The 16,128-nt window shown below is 36.7% G+C and overlaps 1 protein-coding gene across 2 annotated transcripts; it reads right to left on the bottom strand.

The window, feature by feature from the left end:
• Positions 1 to 1,434: 1,434 nt before the first annotated feature.
• idh3b (isocitrate dehydrogenase (NAD(+)) 3 non-catalytic subunit beta) lies at positions 1,435 to 10,596 on the bottom strand. 2 transcript variants are annotated; one of them, XM_023285688.3, is made up of 11 exons: positions 10,440 to 10,596; positions 8,249 to 8,422; positions 7,675 to 7,795; positions 7,408 to 7,468; positions 7,184 to 7,316; positions 5,785 to 5,918; positions 5,528 to 5,630; positions 5,171 to 5,317; positions 4,631 to 4,725; positions 4,411 to 4,471; positions 1,435 to 1,957 (listed from the first exon to the last, which is right to left on the bottom strand). In XM_023285688.3, exons 1-11 carry the CDS (start codon positions 10,491 to 10,493, stop codon positions 1,880 to 1,882), a joined length of 1,161 nt encoding a protein of 386 aa, XP_023141456.1. In that variant the 5' UTR covers positions 10,494 to 10,596; the 3' UTR covers positions 1,435 to 1,879. The 2 variants fall into 2 exon arrangements, with proteins under 2 accessions (XP_023141456.1, XP_023141455.1); XM_023285687.3 differs by lacking the exon at positions 1,435 to 1,957 and adding an exon at positions 2,305 to 3,513.
• Between the last annotated feature and the right edge of the window lie 5,532 nt (positions 10,597 to 16,128).

Here is a 16,128-nt window from a genome sequence, read left to right as displayed (position 1 = left end):
ACACAGATATTTACTTTTGAGAGATGAACTAAGGATTCTGAGCGAGAGACTGGCTTTTGCGGGTAATCCATGGTGTTTTGCTATTTGTATGAATTGTTTTGAGAAATGCACTTACTGTTTGGCAAATGTCGAGGATGATTCGAGAAATGTACCAAAACGGCTGAGAAAAACTGCAATAGGCATACCTTACAAATATACTATTTCCATTTTGAGCTACTTTACTACCACCCATCACATTTCTTATTTGTTATATTTATGTTTGCTATGTTATGTATTTGTGTTTGTTTAATAATTATTTTCAGCTACTTGTACCTACTATACTTACTTTCTTATTTAGCATTCTTGTACTTTTTACTCCGTCATGTTTAGTGATGGGAAGTATGGTTAGTACAATTGCTCTGGCACTGTATTTAAGTACAATTTTGAGGTACTTGTAGATACTTTACTTCAGTATATCCTTTTGTTGCTACTTTGTATTTCCCCTATTTCACCTCCACCACATTTATATGTTACATTTATTATTCATAAGTCTACAGCATTTCATTCTATCAGCACATTTTGCTGATAGAATCTATCTAGTTTTACTTAACATTTTTAATGAAGACTTGCTTTATTGGTGAGTTTACTAATCTGAATACTTCCTCCACCTTTGAAAATACCTTAGTGTGTTAAGCAAGATTATTATTTTAGTGATATGCAGTGATTAGTAATCTAGATTTTCATAAATTGTAATATTAGTAGTTATAATTTTTAGCTATTTTATCTGGAACAGCAGTAAGTTGTCAGGATTCTTTTAGAGCTAAAAGATTAACTGGTGATACTTTTAGAATTAAGTTCATTTAGATTTAAGTAGAAAAAAATCACCTATTTGTAATTTTCTAAGTATGATGAATAAATGCTGGTTTTCTGTTGCAGTATAAAGCTGGAATGTAGGTCATAGAAATCCAGCAATTTGAATAAGTCAACGCGAGTTACGAGTAAAATGCGTTTTAAATCTCCTTTTCGTTCGTGTTTTTGTTAATAAAATGTTAATTAGCAGAAAAACATAACTACTTGCCCTTCTCTTAGAATTATGACTAGGGCAATAAAAACTAGACATTGTGCATTTATTCAGTTTTTCGTTTACACCTTTTCATGGTATGTAGTCCTGCGGATGTGGAGCATATGCTACACCTTCATATACAAATCAGCTGTTCATCATGTGTCTACAAACACAGCCACACTCACTCAAATTCATACTTTCACAGGTTCTTCAAACCCTTCTGACTTGCATATGTTTGGACACAGGAAAGGAGTTACGTTTTGAGCTGGGTTCCTCATGCTGTGAGGTGTTGTATGCCGTCTGAGCCATCAAGAGCAATGATAAAGTTTTAATAACGTTAAATATTGCATTAGTCCTCTATTAGCATTCATGCAAGGATTTTGCACACAAGATGTCACATCTCATTTATTATTCATATCTCGCCATAAATGAAGAAGCAATAAAATAAAACTTTAAGTTAATAAATAATATTTAAGTATACATACATCACGTTTTGACTGTTGGTCAACATCCCAACAAATAACCATTAAGTAGAACTTCTAGGATCTTGCCAAAGAACAGAACATAAATGGTTGGTGTTTATGAGTGTAACTGCATGAAGCCCATTTTTTCTGCCTTTGAAGCCATATTAAATGTTAAATTTAAACTGCAAAGTTTAGTTTGTGGACATTAAGTTCATACATTTCATCTGCATTTTACTGTATTTAAGGAGGACAAAGTGTGTAAGCGCTTGCTGCAATACATTGTACTGTGTATGAATGGTCGACATGACCGGAGGTAAATAAAAAGAAAAGCGTGTGCGTGTCTCAGCAGCTGACAGATTTGCAAATACAACACTTAGACTGCCAGGTTAGCAATGACAGCCCGGGTGAACTCGTCGCTTGTTGCATAGCCCCCCAGGTCTCCAGTGCGCACCTGTTGCAAACATAAGGACAGCGTGTTACTATATGCACAGCTGCAGAAACACATGTCCACATTCAGTATCACGGCCTGCATGTTAGAGAGCCTTTGAAAACTACTCATAGAAGGAACAAATAGTCTGATCATCAAGCTGGGTTTTTTTTTTTCCATTTTATTGATGGATGAGCGAACATGTTCTGCATGTGTCTCCTCTTACATTAGTCTTATATAAGTTTTAAAAAGACAAACAATGACTAAATCTGATACAGAAAAAAGACACGACACTGCTTACACTGGTGGTTGTAAGCTTTCTCCATAGAGAACTTTAAATTTCTGATTGAGCCAAAGTCAAAACAAAAAAATACAGTTACAGATATATTACTTTATTTGGTTCTTTATTATTTTTGGAGAACAAGTTACCACATGTGAGGTAATTTTAAATTGACACAAAATTTAAAAGGAAAAAAAAATTATAGATGGAGTGATAGAGCAGTGTTACAAGTTCCAACATCATCATTACAACTGTGAATACTGTGATGACTTTAACTTGTTCAGTACAATAATTCAATTCATAACTCAACCTGATGTAAATGGTAATTAATGCTCCACTGACAAAGAATAGAGGACTACATTTGTGGACACTGAATATTACCCTGGGAAGTTTCTGTGGACATTAAGAAACTGTAGGAATATTATACATTTTATAATGGTATAGCACCAGATAGCTGTATCATAGTCAATGGTAGGAACATGGATTTTGCATTATGAAACTGTACAGTAATTCACAGCACCAAGATGCAGATAAACGCTGCAATGGTGGACTTTTATTAAAAATAATAGGACATTTCTTGGTCAGAAAAGTTATGGTATTAGTGGGTCACAATGTGGCAGTGTTATACTGTAAAATGAGTTACAGTTACATTCAGCTGTGAGGCAAAAGTAGATTAGTTGATGTTTAATAAGATAGACTATTTCCTTAAACAGTTCGCAATGATGCGTGATATCAATGAGGCAGTTTAGACAGCTAACATATCCTAAACCTTTAGATAATTTAGCAAAAAGCAGAAACACATGAAAAGAGGTGGAAAAGGTTCTCCTAAAATTAGTGAGATGATCTTTATCAGCTAAATAAAAACTCATAAAGTAAAGAGATGCAAAGGGATTGACTGTAACTGAGGATAGACTGGTGTCCATGGAGGGACGAAACAGGAGACCAGGCTGAATGATGGAAATGTTTGAGAGGAAACCTCATAAATATTACATTATTCCCCCAATAACAACACAAGTCACTGTTGATTCCACTAGATCTATCAACAAACCCAGTATAAACCATAAATATTAGGATGCATCTGATGTCAGAAATGTGTGGCCCTGCTGTCATTTGGCTGTGAGGGAGAGTTGAGTCTTAACATGCATCCAGTTCATGTTAAGAACAATATCCAGATTTAGGGAAATGTCAATGAGGGGCGTGACGTAACATCTTAGTAAACCGGTCGGTGACGCAGGTTTTCCACAACAGCATGCACAAAGTCGCCAGTGGTAGAGTAACCGCCAAGGTCTCGTGTCCGTACCTGGGATATGCACAAACACACACATGTAAACACACAAACACACAACAGAGGATAACGGGTATAAGGAGAAGAGGGAGTTAAAGCAGACGAAAGAGGGAAAGGAAGGGCCTTCAGGCAACATGCAGGCAAAGTCCGCTTTCATCTGACAAACACTCCTATAAAATAGCAAATAAATAATAAGTCTTCATTCAAGATGGGGTTTAAAAGCAAACCGGAGGAGACAGGTGGACCGTGTTTGTGTTAGGATTTGTGTCAGGGTACATTAATGTCAGCAGGGAGCAGATGCAGAAGTCAGTTAGTCCAAACCAGTTTTTAAAGGGAAAAATGCTGTTCTGCACCTTGGACGTGGACAAGGTGTACAAAATTAAGCATGAAGAGAAATGTATGAGAGATGGAAAACAACATGTATATGTAGGCATTCAAAGGCTCTCGAACACACTATAGTTCAGTATGCAGGTCATCGATGGGGGTATTTGTAGGTCAAGAACTGTTAACATGACACCTAATGTGTTGGCACCATTGTTGCTAAATAAAGGAGCTCAATGGCTGGTAGTTCACAGTTGCACATTGCAAATCAACTCACAGAATTTTTAGTTGTATTTTATAAGTGCCTTCAACATTCTGACACTGTGTATATGAGACTACAGTTAATGACCCACAAAACCAAAGAGCAACATGTTAATTCAGAAACACAAGTTGATAGTGTTAGAGTAAACAAATCCTACAGGCTTCACATGTCCACATTTTGTTAAACTATCAGTTGTTATTTTTCTCTGCTAGTATTATCAGTACCATTCATTATGGCATTAATATTGTTAGTGTACATTTCAAAGCCTTCATGCACCAGTAGCCAAAGAGTAGGTAGAATGAACAAATAACACACACATACACACTTACCTTGCCCTGTTTAATGACCCTCTTGACGGCATCTGTGACCATGTGGGAGTGGTATTCAAGGCTGCAACACATTACAGTGACAATTAAGAGGTGGCCAGAAATGTCTTGAACAGATGTCCACCTTCAGACAAGCAGCCACTTGAGGCTGTTTTCAACATCTTGAGGGTCATGGTAGATCGAGACAGAAAATCAGTGGATATTGTCGTAGAAGTTGACTCACTTGAGGTGCCTGAGCATGTTGGCAGCACTGAGCAGCATGGCTGTGGGGTTGGCAATGTTCCTTCCTACAGCTTGTGCAAAAGGGTGGCGTGCACCCTGAAAGAGATAAAAGATACAGGCAATGAAGAATGACATTACAAGAAAAAACTCAGCTAACTGTCCATTTATATCAGACCATACCATACATAATAATACAACAAGTGATCAAAAGTTCTTGAGTGGGATGAGTTAGGATTTCATATGACCTGTGTTACATGCATTTTTTTTTAACCATTTGCAGGCGCACATTTACAATTTCACCGTAGACCTGCAGAAGCATCACTGTCTGTGATGTTCCCTGTCAAAACAGAACTTTGTGGTGCATTCTAAGTGCGGCAGGAGCACTGGGAGCAGCGTATCACTGCACAAATAAACTGCTTTGAAGGATAATTTAAATACAGGACAGCATTTATTATCATCTGAACAAGTATGAATAATTCCAAAACCAAAGAATGACTGACTAAGTTTTGAAATTCAAAATAGTGGGTTTATGGAAACTTACGGTCTCAAAAACAGCATACTCTGCACTGTAGCTTTCTCCAGGAACAACTCCTGCACCTCCAACCAGCCCTGCTGCCAGGTTATCAATGATATTACCGTACAGGTTGGGCATCACCAGCACGTCAAACTGGTATGGGTTTTGGACCAGCTACAGGAAATTATACACAAAATAGCAGTTTTGAACAAGAAATGGAAAATCTAATTAGCTGTGTTCAGTCACACAGTAAACAAATATTTTAATTTGCTACAGTAAGGTCAAAGTGTAGGGATTTATACTTAAAAAAAAATCTAAAACAATCATAGCTCCAGAAGTAACAACTAATAAAATCAGAAGAATGAATTGTGAGGTTGTACGTACCTGCATGCAACAGTTATCAATGATTATGTTCTCATATTTGATTTTGGGATACAGCTGTGCCACCTCTGCACAGCTCTGCAGAAACAGGCCATCACCTAATTTCCTGTAATAAGACAAGGAAGGACAACAAGTGCTGATTTAACTGCAAGGAAAATCATGACGCACAATAACGCAATTTTAAGAATTAATGGAAGAGTCACTTCAAAATATGTCAAAGACCAAGTTATTAAAAAAAAAAAAAAAAAAGAAGTACTTACATGATGTTGGCTTTGTGGACAGCAGTGACCTTGTTCCTCCCCTTCTTAGTGGCATAATCAAAGGCGAATTTGGCAATACGCCGTGATTTCTCTCTGGTGATGATCTTCAAACATTCGATCACACCTGTCACACTCTAAACAGCGGGAGAGTACAGAGGGTACACACAACTTATTAGTCATTCCTATTCAGGAAAGGTGCAAGAAAATAAAAACAGAATACACTGCGTCTACATGTTTCAGCCATCTCATATCTGCTGGAATTTTTGAGTTCATATTTCACACATGCTTTATATATATTACTTTAAAGTATTTTTGTGACTGCACACGTGCAAGGAAAACAAAATGTGCACAAAACAAAAGCTTGTTTAAAGACTGTATGAGGAGATTCTCGGGTCATTTGCACTTTTACAGTTCATCATTAAAAGAGTTGCAATTGAAGTAATTGCTGCGGAACCTTGGACGACTTTGATTTGCATATGCTTTCCATCAAACAAGTCCAAACACAGTGAAAAGTTCTAAATTCTCCACAAATCCTGTGTTATGTCCACCCACTGCACTCAACATTCTTAAAGAATATTTACTGACATGGTGCAACAGCCCAGTCTGTAAGTAGCTTCTATACCCTGCAAAAATTGCCATCTGTCTTTTTCTGCACAGGCTTATATAATAATATGTATGTAATATGAACAGCACCTTTTGCGCATGCACAGTCTGCTTGTAAAGTCTGCACACACTGATGTGTAAAGCAGGAATTAGCCCTTGTATGGCACCATTGCATCTGAATAACTTTATGTTTTGTCTCCCCTGTAGATTGTGTTTTTGTCCTCTCTATATGTATTTCTGGCTCAATTTCTGATCAGCTGTCAACGGCACCACCAACCTTTCCAGTGTTATTGTTCTCTTGCTTGTTGTCTGTCTGCCTCTGCTATCCTTTTGTCTCTACTCTCTACTGTCATTCTAACCGATGGAGGCAGACAGCTGCCCACCCTTAGCCTGGCTCTGCCAGAGCTTTCTTCCTGATGAATGGGAGTTTCTCTTCCCACTGTCACCAAGTGCTTGTTCAAAGGCAATCAGGAATGGGTTTGTTTTTTTCTTTATAATATAATACTGTATGGTTTTACTATGTGACGCGCCCTGAGATGACTTATGCTGTTAATTGGCACTATATAAATAAAACTGAACTGGACTGCACTTAAAGCACACATGTTCAAAGATACTGTAACATTTCAGCACCTGTCTGAGTGACTCATCTTTGTCTGATAACCATTTTAACGCTTCAGAAATCTTTTTTTGTGTTGAAGGGAAATTTCCCTGTTCAAAAAGAAAACTCAGTTCCTTTTCAAGTTGGTTTAAAACTGCTGTTCACCCTCTGACTGCAGTGACGAAGAGCGCTGCTTACCTCGTGCTCCAGTGAGCTGTACTCCCCCTCAGTCTGCTCACGGATGATGACCAGGTCCAGGTTGTTGTGGCGAGTGCTGTAGCCCTGCAGGCTGTTCACATGAACCACATTAGCAAACAGGTCCAGTTTGCGCCTGGGGAAATGACAGAGATACAGAGTTATCTAAAAACATATACAAAGACACAATTGATTTTCTGCTTCATTTAGTATTTTTGAAATTTTACCTCAGTCTCATCTCATATGAAGCCAGCTCCCCTTTGAACTCCATTGGTGTGTGAATCTTTCCTACAGAACAAAACGTGAAAAAACATGTTCAGTTTCTTTTTACAACCTGAAATAGTCTACTACTACTGTAATTATAATACTACACTATATTTATGCCAAAGTACTTTATTGTATACTTTGAAATTATAATATATTGTGATTAAATGGAGATGCACTGTAAGATAACAACCAAGGAATCACAGAAAAATAAATAAATAAAAAACTACCTTTAATGGCCACTTTGTTGGTCTTCATAGAGGTCAACACTTGATCCAGTTTGTCTTCACTGGCCATGTTCTGTACTTCACTCAGGTGGAACTCCTCAAATTCTACTGGGACATCGCCTGCCTTTAGAGAACGCAAAAAGAAATCAACGTTTTAGGAAGAAATCCAAGACCAAACTTTAAAAATGACCATTCTAAATTCATTTTATTGCCAAATTATTATCACATTTGCACATTTTAGAGCACTGCTGGTATAGAAGTTTATAGTACATATGTGTGCATTTATTAAGTTACACAGCACTGGCTGATGATCCATCTGTTAACATATAATAGCAAAAAGTAAAAACAACAACAAAAAAACCCCACAAAAACAAAAAACTTCCAAACAATTGTAAAATATAAACAGGGTAACCCAGTACTTCTGGAGTGAGCCAAAACTGGAAATAGATTCAGCATGGGTGTTGTGATGTTTTTGTGTTTCCATCTAATGTTTTTATATCATCACTGACCCTAATGTATGACGGAGCCATGTTTTTTTAAAAGCATAACAGGCAGTGATGATCCCTGTAAAATGTACCTTGAAGACTTCCTTGACGGCAGTCATCAGCTCGGGTCCGACACCATCTCCTGGTACCATTGTGACCTTGAAGGTAGCATCAGCCCGGGCTGGTGGGGCTTCTGGACTACAGAGACCAGCAGATACACTCAGTGGTCGAGAGGCGAGCTGCTGCCACCGGGGGCCACCTAGGGCCTGAAAGATGGAAATGAAGACGCAGTTACAAAAAGCACAATCTGGTATATCCAAAACTGACACAAATTTGTCAACTCTCTACAGTGTTTATTTATCTTAGTAGGTATTCCAGTAAAATCTCGGAGCATATTGATGATTCAAAACCAATTTTTTCAATTTTTTAGCTTGTGGACTCCTAAAACAAAGCAATGTACTTATGCTCACTGGTCAGATGCCTATAAGAAGGGAGCAATTTCAAGAACATTTTGATTCTTTTGATTAATGTTACAGACTTGAAGCATTTAAACCATTTCGGATTTCAGATAAATCCAACAAACGTAAAAGTAAATTTGTGCAGAGTTGCAACAATGACTTATTATTACATCAACAAGCGATTAATTAGCAACTATTTTGGTAGTCTATTATGTGGAGTCATTTTTCAACATCTCTCCTTGATTCACCTTCTTCAGTGTGAGAATTCCCCACTTTTGTCTGCTTACAGTCAATTAAATATTTTAGGGTTCTAACCTGTGGGTCATACAGATGAAGGCATCTGGTGATGTTACCTCTGACTCTTGGAGACTACTGGGCATTTTTCATTTCATGGACAAAACTAATCAAGAAAATTGTTGGCAGATATGGATAATGATGAATTGATAATAAAAAAGGAAAGCAGTTGCATCCTGAATTTCATGTAGAAGGAGAGTATGTTCTTTCTTCCATTGCATTCATTTAATCATGTCATGATCCCTCAGCTTCATCTCAAATGACATAAATGGTGTACTTGGACATGAAGGGAAATGTTCCAAATCAATAAGCAATACTATGAGACACCTGCTTTATGGCTATACTGGATTTTTACCTGATATTTGCATCAGTGCAGTTATATTTGCTGAGGTAGCCAAAAGCAGACACTCCAGGGCCATGATCAGTCTAGATACAGTAAAGGCAACCGTGTCACCTTATTTGACAGCAATGTATACATTTTCTTGTTATTTCTGACCGTGTTGTAAACAAAAATGTCTATTCTGACTGAGTATATGGAACCTCAATTATCAAAAGTGGTTAAAAGAACTTTTTTTAAATTGTCATTCATATCAGTTTGGTGTTGATTTACTTTTGGTGCTGACTAAAACCTCTTCTGTGCAGTCCTGTCTAGGTATTTTATTCATCAAGACTAATTAATCTAATCACAATATGTGCATATATTATATAAAATTGTACATCTTGGGATATTATGATGAGGATTTTATCCAAATTGCCCATTGTCAGTCACAATACCTGATGAGATAAAATTAAGGTAGGAAAGTTGGGTGTGTCTTGTTATCTATGTCAATATGATTCAAGATGGTCTGAGTAATGGACAAAATGGGAGCTGAAATAAACTCAACTTCAAGTGTCATCAGTCAAAATGACAACTCACCAAGTGTTAACACCTGCAGTTTTAAATTAAACTAAACAGGAGATGATCTGCACACCTTTAGGCTGCTGCAGAGACTACAGAATACAAGAAAGGTGAGAAAGCTGGACATGACCTGACACTGAGCACAAGCAGATAGAGATAAACAAACTTCTTATCAGGGCTGCTCCTTCCAAGACCGTTAGCCGTCAGTTAGCCTGGTTTAGCGGATGGCTCACTAAGGACAGGGAGGTTACCATGTCACGGTTAACTGAGACAGGCTGACAAGCTAAGCTACTTTAGCCATCCTCAAGGTACAGCTAGTTAGGTTGTCTAATTTGACGAGTATCTGTTGACAACCAAATTTAACAAAACATATATTTTTCTCTTAAACCATGTGAAAAAAACAGACACACACACATCCGTATCATTTCTTAGGACCAGATAAATCCTCCAAAAGTTGACGCTTACAGTTAGCATTAATTTCAGATGTAACCGGTCAGTGTGTCAGACTGTTTCTTTGACAGTTGATGCTAAACACGATGTTGGACTTTAACTAAATAACACTTCAAGTATAGCAGCTTCTTTTCTACCAACAGATTTACAAAATAAGCCGGCAAACATCATCTCTGCACTCACCTTGACCAATGTTACTAAGCTTCCTCTCAAGGAGGCCGCCATCGTCACAAACATGCAGCAACTGAGCGGCTTCTTCTGTGGTGCAGCGACGGAGAGAACTGCGGAACAACAGCGCCCCCAATTAGACAGGACAAATGCTGTACGACAGGCAGCTAGTGATGGTCCTCTGATACCCGAGGCTTCGACACATGCGCTGTAGCTCATGAAGCAAACGTATCGAGCCACTGTGCCGAGGCGTGGTTTGGTCACGTGACTCGTGACGTTTGAATCACTTCAGTGACGTTTGAAGCACTCAACTGCTTCGAATCACCTGATTGGTTCGGTTTGTTATGTGAATCACTTAGCGGGATCGAGTGTTCCGGGATAGGAGATCACTATTTAGTGTTGTTCATTTGAATTGTTTTTCGCAGAATAGATTGGTTTTTTTTGCTGTTGTTTTTGCTTTGAGAGTTAGTAGTATGTCAGATTTCGTATTTCGTAGAGAATGGATAGATAGATACATAGATAGATAGATTATATATATATATATATATATATATATATATATATATATATATATATATTCCCAACTCACCACCCCCATGCCACAACACCTGGCACAGAACCTTGTCAGGTGCTTAGCTGACAGACTACAAACCAAAGAAAAGAACAGTTCACTGACTGTTGCTACACTTGTGGCTCTGCAGTTCAAAACTTTTGGATTCACCAATCAGAGTGGCAGCCAGTGTGAAAGAACGTTTAATAACAGAATGCACAACAATTAACATAAAGAATGCCAAGCAGCAGTCATCTACGTCACAAGCACCACCACAGCCTCGTCCTCCACCACCAGCAGCACCTTCCACAGGTATTCTTTTTTCTCTTCTGAATAGGGAATGACTGACATTTCTGGTGATGATGATGATGATGATCTTCAATATTTTTCAGTTCAACTGTGGAGCCTATTAGACGAAGACGCAAGTAGAGCCTGGCAAATGCAAAGCGCCACAGCGAATACAATTGTAGAAAGAACGGCAGACCCACTGGCTTACTGGGCCACCCACAAAACTGTTTACCCAAACTTGTACAATGGAGCCAAACATTTCCTGTGTACCTCAGCCTCATCTGTGCCGTGTGAACAGGTTTTTTTTTTCTAAGGCTGGGGAGATAGTGAGTAAAAGAAGGAACTGCTTGAGTCCCAAACAATGTTCCCTCTAATTTTTCATGAGTCTGAGCAAACACACAAACTCCCTGAGCGTCCCTTGGACCACTGTGAGCAACATCAGACGTGTGCACTGTGGTCACACCAGCATCACATCCATTCAAGTTACATGGTTCATTAAAAGAATCAAATTACAGCATTTACATTTCTGTTAAAACACTTTGTCAACAGGAGCCAGTTGAAGGCTGCAGTGATTTTAGTGACACTACAATGTATAAGAGTGAAGTTATTGAATATTTGTCTCTCTTTACTGTTGCAGTGGTTTTGCAAATTGCAGACGGACCCTGTTCACTCCATAGACACCAATGTTATTCCTGTAGCTTGAAAGACAGCTACTTTTGATAAAACTGGGCTTGTGGCACATTGTCTGCCTTGCAACAATGGGAAAGAGGCACCGTTTATGTTTTGACAACCTATATCTAATGAGTTATTGATGCTGGAAGTCCGAATCTGTGAATATCTTTCCAACTTTACTGAACTTGGGGTCACTACCACCTAAGGAGTGATATATTTAATTTTGAAAAAAGCATTTAGCCATACTTAAAGCTTTAAGTGCTTTATTAACACGGAACTAAAAGTTTTGTATTGTTTTATTATCACAGGTTCTGTCTGAAAAGAGGTGGCATCATTTTAAACAGTGAAATCAAACTAATAAAATGTAATGACCAACCAGTGAGCAAGACTGGATTCTGCAAAAACATAAACAACTTTTTAAAAAATCTAAATCTTATCTTAACACAGTTAATGTATTAACTTATTTTTGTGTGAATGCATGTGTTTATTGATTTATTTAGTACTGTTAACATATCAGAGTTCTGAGTGAGTTTTTCTTAAGATAGGCAAAGGCCATTTATTGATTACATTACAGGCTATTAAATGTTTATTAAAAACTAAAAAGCATTTTAAAAAAAACAACTTAGGCATTTATTGAGTCACTAAAATACTGTAGAGTACAGACCACATCAGCATGATTATAAGCATCCTCTGGTAAATTAACAACCAGATACTGATGTCTCTCACCATATGGACTTCAGGAGATGACTGGGGGATGATAAACTGTGACCTACTGGTTGGGTTCTCTCTGTTCTCATGTTTCTTACATGTTTGTACCCTGACAGCCGAGTCCTAATGTTTTTTGAGCAACACACCATACTATGACATTTTTACAATGATGGTTCTACTATGGAACCAGTTTGACATGTTCAGGTGTTCTTTGTGTGAAAACTCAGAGATTTCAGGTATCAGAAGGTGGCTTTCAACTTTCTTTGGTAACTTTCTGCTTCAACTTTAAATTAAATTTCCTTCACTAAGCCAGCCCTCTGGACTCCCAATAAGCTGTGTTCCTATTGGCTGTCCAGGTGGCTGTGTTCCTATTGGCTGTCCAGGTGGCTGCTTGGTGTTATTAGGAACACCTGAGCAGCTCAGTGTCTTCCTGCTTTATTTAGCTGCAGACAAACATTTCCTCTGCTTTCCTTCACCACTGAACTGGGTTTGGCTCCATTGCTTTAGTTTGTTCTTTAGGCGTTGGCTTGCAGCTTCCAGCAATAAAATCGTCTTTAATGTGTTTCTTGGTGTGTTTTAGGGCTTTGTACTGGATAGTTGTCTTGGTAAATGTGGTTCTTTAGCCACAGTTAGCACATGGTGCTAATGTGTGCAGTGATTAGTGGATTTGGTGCAGCTGAGTTGTGTCTTTATCTTGGCTGTAGTGAGTCTTTAGAGGTTTTTGGTCAGACACATTCTGTATTCTTGTTGGTGAACCAGCGTTGGTTGTCCAGAAGGTAAGAGTTCCTGTCCTGATTCTCTGTTCTCAGAGGTTCTCTGGTAGGCTGCAGGAGACTTTAGCGTTTGGGTTGTGCTAGTTTGGTTTTTGTATGGTTTCATTTGGACGACTATCTTGAGGCCCCTCCATGTGGTTTAGTGAGGTTTTCTGGAACAGTTCTACATAGCAACCTGCAGCAGAAGAGACTTTGAGAGTTTTTAGGAAGTTCTGGAGACCAGACTTTAGAGCAGCAGAAACATTTATCAGCAGTTTGAGCAGGAGAAGGTGATCTTCAGAGTAGAAATGAGACGGAAACCTTCTTGACCCGTGTGGTGAGATCCTGTACCAAGAGTTTGAGCAGGTTGTGAAGAGTCTGTAGTTCTTTGGTCTGAAAGCACAAGAAGAGTCGACTCATTAAAGGAGAAAACAGGAGATATTGTTGCTTCTTCTGTCGCTCTGCAGTTTCCAGTTTCCTTAGACTGAATATCAAGTTTATATTTTAAATGATTTCCCATGTGAGCCCATGAAGACTTCAATAAACTCCCTCCATCCCCTGGACACAACACATTTTATTACCATGTTAAATGTTTTTTTTTTTGTTTTGTTTTTAATGTTTTTGAGTTTTAATCATAGTTTTTTCTCTTTGCTTGTTTAGTTTTGTCATCTGTGTAAAAGGTGCTAAACAAATAAAGTTGAATTGATAAAGTGAATAATTGACTAACTCATGATTGTGACAACAGAAGTATTTTCATTGTGATTTAAGGGTTTATTTCATTTTTAAGGTTGGGGTTAAAATCTTGACAGAAAAAGAAGATTAAAGAAATAAACTACATAACAAAAAGCAATTAAATCAAACAAAAAAAAATAATAGAATAAAACTTTTAAAAAATTTTATTGTTGAAAAGATTTAAGAAATTTAAGATGTAATTTTCTAATTCAACATTTAATATTTTAATTAAATGTTTTGTCTTTTTAAAGGTTTAATAATCTAATTAAATGTTTTGCATTTTTTTTAAATGTTTAATATTCTTGTTTAATTGTATTTTTTAAATGTTTAATTATGGAAAATATTTTAACTGTAATTTTTAATATTTGTATTTTAAACATTTTGTTTAATTTCATAATGACATGTATTGTATGTTGTTGAATTATCTAATTCAATATTTTGTCTGTTTAATAGAGTTAAACATTAAATACAATTAAATTATATGTACATATACCACCTTTTAATGTTAAGTTTTCTTTTTAAATGCTTCATTGTATTTTCTGTTTAATTCCTATTTGAAGTTTTATTGTCTTTATGATGTAATTTTCTAATTAAACATTTAATTTTTTAATTAAATGTTTTGTCTTTTTAAGGGTTTAATAATCTGATTAAATGTTTTGCATTTTTAAAAATGTTTAACATTCTTCTTGTTTAATTGTATTTTTTAAATGTTTAATGATGGAAAATACTTTATCTGTAATTTCTAATATTTGTATTTTAAAAATTTTGTTTAATTTCATAATGACATGTATTGTATCGTGTTGAATTATCTCATTCCATATTTTGTCTGTTTAATAAAATTTAATGTAATTTAATGTTTTACTCTATTAAACAGACAAAAATATGGAATGAGATAATTCAACACGATACAATACATGTCATTATGAAATTAAACAAAATTTTTAAAATACAAATATTAGAAATGTTTCCTGTCTGTCTCTCACTACACCTATCCAATAAAAAGACAAAACATTTAATTAAAAAATTATATGTTTAATTAGAAAATTATATCTTAAAGACAATAAAAGTTCAAATAGGAATTACACTGAAAATACAACGAAGTATTTAAAAAGAAAATTAAACATTAAAAGGTGGTAAAACATTTAAAAAGAAAAACCTTAAAGATTTAATCGAAACATTAACAGACTGTCTGAAGGTTCAAACTAACAGAGAACTACTCAAGAACTTTTAAGATTTCAGTCCTCAGACTGTGTGAAGGTTCAAACTAACAGAGAAGTACTCAGGAACTTAGAAGATATCAGTCCTTGGACTGTCTGGAAGTTCAATCTAACAGAGAACTACTGTGGGACTTAGAAAATTTCAGCCCTCAGACTGTGTGAAAGCTCAGGTCCTGAGGACTCGGGAGGTCTGGAGGCTTTGAAAGTCTTGGAACTGAGGGTTCAACCCTCCAGCACAAAGGCTAAAGTCCAACCTCCTGAGAAAAACGATCGAGTCGAGACTCAAGTTAAAAAAAACTCGAAAATGGCAAAAAAAAATTGATGTTAAATGCGCAAAAAAAAAAAAAAAAAAGTATCGCGCACAGCTTAGAGGGAACAGTGGTCCCAAAACTGTTGATAAATTATTTCTCAATAAAACCTCATAACCAGCTTAATAAGCACACCCTCTTTACTGACCTCTTTACCAATAAACCCCAAGACATACTTTGCCAAAATCCATAATAATCCATAAAATCTTTATTTGCACCAGCCCCATGTGAAAATGACATCAGTCTGTATTTGTAGAGCATCTCATGAATGTAGCAGCACCGTTTAAATGTTTCATAACACAGAATATAAGCAAAGAGTATATAGGGATACAGACAAACATGGGAAATAAGAAACGTGCTCTTCAATAGTTATTGTCATTATTATTACTAGTAATATTATTTTTGTGTCCACTAGAACCCATACAATCATCTAGTGTAGTCAAACAGGAATGTGTGCATGGCGAATCAAATCCAAAA

The sequence above is a fragment of the Amphiprion ocellaris genome, chromosome 5 (genome assembly GCF_022539595.1).
Source record: "Amphiprion ocellaris isolate individual 3 ecotype Okinawa chromosome 5, ASM2253959v1, whole genome shotgun sequence".
Classification (NCBI taxonomy): domain Eukaryota; kingdom Metazoa; phylum Chordata; class Actinopteri; family Pomacentridae; genus Amphiprion; species Amphiprion ocellaris.
The sequence above is the reverse complement of the archived record's forward strand: the minus strand, read 5'-3'. Positions and strand labels throughout refer to the sequence as shown.

Bases quoted from the DNA above. Each gene is read 5' to 3' on its own strand.
- idh3b (XM_023285687.3), bottom strand. From the start codon at position 10,493: ATGTTTGTGACGATGGCGGCCTCCTTGAGAGGAAGCTTAGTAACATTG. The intron at 7,796-8,248 runs GTACATTTTACA...CGTTCTCTAAAG, and splicing joins CCGTCAAGGAAGTCTTCAAG to GCAGGCGATGTCCCAGTAGA. The intron at 5,318-5,527 runs GTACGTACAACC...AATTTCCTGTAG, and splicing joins TTGATAACTGTTGCATGCAG to CTGGTCCAAAACCCATACCA.